Raw genomic sequence first — 7,373 nt, 5'->3', positions numbered from 1 at the left:
GGTACCGGGGATTGAACTTGGGTCCTTGCACTTGCAAGGCAGGCCACAGAACTGCTGAGCTAAATCCCTGGTCCTACAAACTGCAGCTTTAAGGAATGAGATTAGTTCACATACAAGCAAAAAGAACAATATGAAGCAAATATTACAGATGTTGGTTTCTGTCACCACCAATCTCTAAGGATCCTTTTTTGTTGGAGACAAGGTCTTGCAAAGTTGTCCAGGTTGGTCTCAAACTTGCAACTCTCTGGCCTTGGTCTTCGGAATAGCTAGGATTAGGCTCTTCTAAGGATTCTTATAGCCAATGGCTTTCTGTTTACGTATCTATCACTCTACTAGATTGTGAAGAATCCTGACAGAAGTCTCACTTTGACCCAAATGTTTGACTCATACGGTGTTCAACAAATATTTGTCAAATGAATGAAAGTAAAGGTAAAGAAAAACAAACACATTGTACTTCATTGTAAATAAACTGGGTTAAGAAATGAGAAGGAAAACAGTTCTACCCATAAAGTTTAACCTCTCAGAAAGTCAACTAGATGATTAGAACAGAATAATGCAGTCACTTTTAGCTACTAAAAATGTGTTCAAAGTATCAGTCTTTAGTGCAGGGGTTGTGGTCAACTAACAATCTGCTAATTTCACCAGCAATCTCCTGCGTCTTTGGGTAAGTTCTTTTCATAGGTAATTTTATCTTGTTAAAGAGGACTATGAAGCCTAGATAGTGTATGAATAATGATGAATAGGCAAAGGAAGCACATATTTGGTTCTTACTATTCTTTTGCAACACTGCAGTTGAAAAGCAGGAAGGTAGGACAGTTTGGTTGACTGACTTCTCACTATGCTACTGTGTGAATACAGGTTACTATTCTTTGCTCAGATATCTAGGCAGTCTGCCAAGATCCAAGAAAGAATGTCTTTGCTCTAGGCAGGGCACTAATGACCTTTCTGCAGATGCAGGCTCTGTCTTGAGAATGTGCTGAGGTCTCAGTTGCAAAACTTGAATTTAACTATTTCTAGTGTTATTCCACAGAAACAATACATGTATGCTTTTCTTACTTTCCAGTTTATATATTTCTAATATATATATTTATATATATATATATATATATACACACAAATCTGTACAAATATATATACATATAAATACACAAATACACATATATATATATTTGTGGGTTTTTTTCGGGGGCAGGGTACCGGGGATCAAACTCAGGACCTTGCACTTGTGAGGCAGGTGGTGGCACCACTGAGCTAAATCCCAGCTCCAACATGTTTGAAATACGAAAGGCAAGTGGTGCCATTCAGATTCCTTTGGTTATTTCCTATGGACTTCTTATAGACACAAGGAAAGAATTTTCTCCTTTAGCTCCTTCTTTAAATTGGCTTAACAAAAGATGGCTCTTTGGTAAATCACTGATTATTCAAGCTCATTTGAAGAGGCAAGAAGATTTTGAGTCATGTGAAACAGCAAACAGAATTCTTCCTCATGGATCATCTCTGTGTTAGCTGGTGACCTGCCAGGAGGAAGCCTGGCTTCTGTGCAAAAACAAAATAAGAACCTGAGCCCTATATTTCTCTGTGACGTTGGGAAAAATCGATTAGCTTCATGCTACATTTTAAGATTAGATGAAACTGTTTCCAAGTAACCCTTCAATTTCAGTATTCTGAATTACAAGGAATAAAGCTATCAGGTAATTTACATGCTGGCAACATAACTGAGTTAATATTTGTAGTATGAGCTTACATATCAACATAGAACATCAACTAAAAGTAAAATCTTAGAATGACTTGACACATGATAAAATGGAGTATGACCTTGAGCAAATCACGTTCTCTCTGGGTCTCAATGAATTTAGGTTTCATCCAGTTCTGAAATTAAAAGTCTGAAGTTCTCTGACAAGTACCTCTGCCTTGTTAAGATTATTGAGAGAAACCACTGAAACCATAATTTAAACGATTATGTTATTTTGATAAAATAACTGGTAAAACAATTACAGGGAAGTAGTAGCTGTCCTCCTTTGTCCACTTATGACATTGATGGAGTTACACCCATGCTTTGAAAACATAACTTTTCAGGTTCTGGAAAACTTCCAATTCATTCAAACACTTCCTTATATTCTCCAGTCATTTTAATATTTTGAGAAAGGAGGAAAAATATTTCCAAATATAAATATAAGTCCTTAAGCAGTTTCTCAATATGACAGCAAATGTCACCTTCAAAGAGCTTGCAGATTATTCCTACGTCACAGTTTCTCCAAACCTCTTCAGCTGAGACAAAGTACGCAGCTCTAGAGATCGCTTCAATGACAAGATGGTAATACTGTTAAAATGAAAAGTAGTGCTTCTGAAATTCAAAACACGTAGAACAGTGAAGAACACCTGCACTAGTCATTTGGCTACTTATTCTACTGTGCCCTGGCATTACAAAAGATGATAAATAAAAAAGTTTTAAATACTATTTTGCTAAGTTAAGACATGGTGGTAAGACATCTCCTGAAAATGCAGATCGTAATCTGGAGCACCACGTGAGCACAACCTTAACAGTCGAGAGCCTTTTGCAGTAAAAAGGATTTGTGAAAAAAGCCCTTAAAATAGTACGGTTTAAAAGAAGGGTGGGGAAGGTTAGGACACAAATCTCCCTTCCTAGCAAACCTCACAGTCCTTACTTAGTTTGTCCTATTAAGAGACTTCGGAGAAAAGCAGGATTCGTATTTTGTCCCCCGTTATACAATAGGATTAAGATCGAGTTTTTTCAAGGGCACTGATTTTTCCAGAGGCCTACTACCCCCTCCCCCAGAGGAAAGCAAGTGCTTATTATTGCAACAGTCCCCAGCTGAGTGGGGGCTTTGCAAACGGCTCAAAGGTCACTGCTGCCTACTAAAAATCCTTCAAGTTCAAGAACGCCCATACCAACGCTGGAGGTGAGCAGGAGCGAGGGGCCCACACTCACCATGACTGGGAATTGCGCAGACAATTTCTGCACCTGCAGAAGAAGCCTTCAGAAACCAGGTCACCTCTAGCTCGGAACCGAGTCAAGGAGGGCGCTGGGTGCCAGTTAGAAGAGGCTCGGCTCCCGGTTGCGGTGCCCTCTGGGAAATGTAGTTTATACCGCGGGGCCCCGGTGCAGTCTCCATGCATTCTCTCAAGTATTGAACTACACTTCCCGAAAACCCAGGGTCTTCTCACGTCCTTCTTCCTGCGCTCTCCAACCATTGCAAAATAGTCCCCGAAGTTGCGTCTCTGTGATTGGACGACGACTGCGAGCGGATGGTTTGGACTCAGAGGAAAGGACTGCGTGATGGCGCACGACAATTGGCGGGAAGGGAGGCGTGTGTAACATGAGGGAGGAGAGACGAACCCCTAAATGATTTCATTTAATGCGCAACACAGACTTTTTCGTTCCCTGAGATAAACGTGGACGGTAAAGAGATCTTCCGCTGCGTAAAACCGGCTCGACCCGGAAACAAAATCTTTTAAAATTGTACGCGTTCCCGAGGGGCGGGGGAAATTGATGTGTCCGGAAGACAGTACAGCTTCTCAGGTTGCTAAGCGACGAGGCGTGAGCACCCGAGCGAACTGTGGCGGCGGCTCCGAAATCCTGAGCGAACTGTGGAGGCGGCTCCGAAACCCCGAAGACCTAGAGCGCACGACTTCCTTTGTAGCGCAGGGAATCCTCCTCCGATTAGTGTCAGCTGACGAGGAGAGGGTCTGCGGGCGCTCTTTTCTTGGTGACTCGCGGCGGTGCGTCTTCATTCCAGAGGCAGGTGAGCCCTGGCCAGAAAGCGAGGGATTTTCTTTTAACCTGAGGGTCCAGAATGTGATTGTGAGCCTTCTTGCATTACTTTTTACGGGTCCCTTCTCTTCACAGTATTGCGGGCGCGGGATTTTTGCCACGGTGTTCTAAAGGTGTGGTATCCTGGAGTTCTCGCCCGCTTTCCGCAGTAATTGTGGCTCTTCCCAAGTTAAATAAAAAATATTTATTGAGCATCTGCTTAGGGTTTGTGTGTGGGGGGGTGCTGCTCCATTCCCGGAGCTTGCAGTTCCTGAATCTAACTTTTCTCTGCCCTCCGCGAATGTTGCCATCCATTCTCTTTAGAAAACTGGATGTACTTTAAATCATCTGCACTCTTTAAAGTTATGCCAAACCTGTATTTCTAAGGAAAGAGTGGAAAGGAATGGGAAAAAATAGTTGTTTCAGGCTGAGTATCAGCTTGGAAAATAATGTAAGAACTTTTCATTTAAAATTAATGCATCCCAAGAGAATTGCTGTGTTTCTCTGAAAGCTTGTTTGATGTGGATATTTAAAGAAAGATGTGGTGCTTTGCAATCGCTATACGTCATGAAAATGAATGTCTATAGTAGATACCATTGGCACAACTTCTGGGTTTTGTCGTATCGCTGATAAATGAATGCCAAATTTTATTTTTTAGTTTTTCTTTATTTCATTTTTGGAAGATTTACTATTTTGGGAAAGAAATATAATGTCCTTCTTTTCTCTTTGATCTTTAAGTAGCATTTATCATGCCTGAATGATACCTCCTTAAATCACTTTATCACAGTTATCTCTCAGAAATACATTTTCTGGTTTTCTGCTCTTATTGCTCTTTTGCTCTGTCACAGTCCTTCCAAGTTCTATTTAAGTTAAGCTCTGATTTATTAATATTGGAATGCTTCTATTCTTCTGTCTGTACGCAGTCTATAAGTGAACTCATCCATGAGTTTTACCTCTTCAAAAGCTACTTCTTTGTCAAAAACTCCAAGTTTAACTGGCCGCGGCTGTGCAAGCCTGTAATCCCAGGACCTTGAGGGGCTGAGGCAGGAGAATCTTAAGCAAACTTAGCAAAAACCTTGTCTGAAAAAGAAAAAAAAAAAAAAAAAAAAAAAAAAGCTAAGGTGTAGCTCGGTATAAAGGCCCTGGGTTCAGTCTCCACTACCAGGAAAAAACAAAATGAACCCTCCCAAATTTGTTTCTAGTCCTGGTATGTCTACTTATCTCCACTTGATTTTTTTTAATAAGCATCATTTCCACTGTTTTACAGTATTTCCTACTGAACAGGTGTATATTAAAAGTATATTGTGTCACTGGTATAACACCTTTGTTATACTTTTATAGATTTTATACAGATAATACAAGTTGCCCTCACTTTCACTATTTTGGTTGTGGATAAAATTATATGATTTCATATTGTAGATTAGTGAAGAGATAAGACTGGTTAGACAGAGACCAATTTAATAAGTTGACCAGGGGAACTTAGGAGAAGAGTTTTTAGGTTCTGGCATTGTTAGGCGCTGGGAATTCAGAAATGAATATAAGTAATATGGTTGCTGCCCTTTTAGGAAACTGGCTATACCATGAAACAGATGTGTAAGCCCATAATGACAGTATGACGATCTGTTTGATAATAGAGTTGGTTACTCTGGGCTGCTAGGGCTTTAAAAAGGAGATGCTGCCTTAATGAAGACAAATGGATGTTTCTGACAGGCAGCTAAGGTAGGAGGTGGAACCACATTTGCAATGTTGCAAGTAGGGTTTGAATCGGCAGTAAGAAATCATTCATACATATTTTAATTTCCCGATTTTAAAAAAACAACTACGTCTCTAGATTCTAGAACTATATTGTTGAATACTGTAGTCATTAGTCATATGTGTCTGTTGAATTTTAAGTTAATTAAAATTTAAGACCCATTTCCCAATCATATAGTTACATTTCAGGTGCTTAATAATATATCTGACAGAATAAGGAGACATTGTCACTTAAAGTTCCATTTTATAGCACAGAATTCAGTGGAAGCAAGGCGTCATCACCCAGAACCAGAGCAGGTGTGGTATATCTACCTGCATGCTATTTCTCTTAACTTTGGGTTCTTGTGGATTGTATAACTACTGTACTACTGACTACACAAGAAGGGTCCTGTTAGAGGTAAGAAGAAAACCTAATTTTTTCTTAACCATTGTCTTTTTGTTCTAATAGAAGTTAAATATACAGTCTAACAGTACATGTTTCTGTTGAAAAGAGTTTCGTCACACTGCACTGTCTTGGATCTTGAGCCACATTTATCTTCAGCAAGACTGTGCCCTCAGGAGGGCTTGAGAAAGCGGTCATTTCTTTGGTGACTTTGAATAATGTCTGTCTGCTGTTTTATACTATTCTGGAAAGCCTGTGTTCCTGTCTCATTTTTAGTAGATGGAAGAATATATGCTATGTGTAGAGGTTTGAAATAGAATGGCAGGTTCAGATCCTACCAATCATGGGGAAGCCTCGTTGAGTTGTCTGTATATTTTAATATGTGCTACAGTTTTATATTAATGTGAGTTTTATGAATTGTCTTAATATTTCTATCTTAGTGGGTGCTGCCATAACAAAATACCAAAGACTGGATTGGTGAGACGATAAACACTTTTCATAGTTCTAGAGTTTAGGAAGTCTAAAATCAAAGTGCCAACAGATTTGGTTCTAGCTAAGGTCATTCTTCCTGATTTGCAAATGGCTGTCTTCTCTTTGTGTTCTTAATACATGAATTTTTAAGGGACAAAGACATTTAGTCCATAGTGCTATATTTTATTTGACATATTTCCTATGTGCTTATTATCTCATAATAAGTTCTTCCTCTTCAAAGTTTGGCTAGTTTTATTACATATTTTCAGTTAATATTAAACACTCCTTCTAAATCAAATTTCACAATAATTCTCACTACCAAGGAAAGAGAAAAAAGAGAAATGTCCCTGGAAAGGGGTGGAAAAGTGCTTTAATTGTGTGAGTGGATATTCATTTTATTATTTGTCCAACTTTACTACTCACCGTCCAGCTTAAGAAAGAGCATTACCAGTCCCTTCTTGAATATATTGTGCTGGCATACATACAATGTATACTCAATTTTGTGCATATATGTTTTGTATTATAAAAATAAACTAAATTGAATTATTCAGCAATAATTAAAGTCAGTTAATGTTTCCTCTTTTCCCCTAACTAGGTATTATGGATATTTATTTTATATAACTGCTTTACATGTAAAATACTGCTATATAAGCATAAACATGTTTTATTTTCCTCTAAATTTGTCAAAAACAGTTATAATTGTGTTCCTTATTTTTAAAAATTAAGACATACAAAAAGGAACCTCAGATGGATCAATTTATGGTTCATGAGATGTGGGGAAGAGTATAAAGAGCTAAATGTTGGCCAGTAACATGAAGTGGAGAGGAGGGTAGAGGGAAAAGAGAGCTGTTGAGTGTAAAGAACTAAAGTGAAGATTAAAAGTATCGAAGTGAGGGCCTTTGATTTAGCCCAGCGGCACCATGCCTCCCTTGGAAGTGCAAGGTCCTGAATTAGATCCCCGGTAATACAAAAAAAAAAAAAAAAAAAAAAAAAAAA

The 7,373-nt window shown here is 38.8% G+C and overlaps 2 protein-coding genes across 4 annotated transcripts in view; one reads left to right on the top strand and one right to left on the bottom strand.

The window, feature by feature from the left end:
- Positions 1 to 3,052, bottom strand: part of Mdh1 (malate dehydrogenase 1) — a 15,890-nt gene extending 12,838 nt beyond the window's left edge. The window contains exon 1 of the mRNA XM_010609753.3: positions 2,951 to 3,052. Within this exon, the coding sequence (XP_010608055.1) occupies positions 2,951 to 2,953 (3 nt within the window). The 5' untranslated portion in view covers positions 2,954 to 3,052. The remainder of the gene's footprint in view (positions 1 to 2,950) is intronic.
- An 11-nt stretch (positions 3,053 to 3,063) lies between these two features.
- The window catches only part of Wdpcp (WD repeat containing planar cell polarity effector), a 249,506-nt gene continuing 245,196 nt past the window's right edge, over positions 3,064 to 7,373 (top strand). For 2 of the 3 annotated variants that reach the window (XM_033764324.1, XM_019205328.2), the window contains exon 1: positions 3,064 to 3,764. The gene's annotated coding sequence lies outside the window, so the exon portion shown is untranslated. The remainder of the gene's footprint in view (positions 3,765 to 7,373) is intronic. The other variant, XM_010609751.2, reaches the window with a different exon arrangement.

The sequence above is a fragment of the Fukomys damarensis genome, unplaced genomic scaffold, assembly GCF_012274545.1.
Source record: "Fukomys damarensis isolate Sample0158 unplaced genomic scaffold, DMR_v1.0_HiC HiC_scaffold_2, whole genome shotgun sequence".
Classification (NCBI taxonomy): Eukaryota; Metazoa; Chordata; class Mammalia; order Rodentia; family Bathyergidae; genus Fukomys; species Fukomys damarensis.
This window is presented reverse-complemented; position numbering and strand designations above follow the sequence as displayed.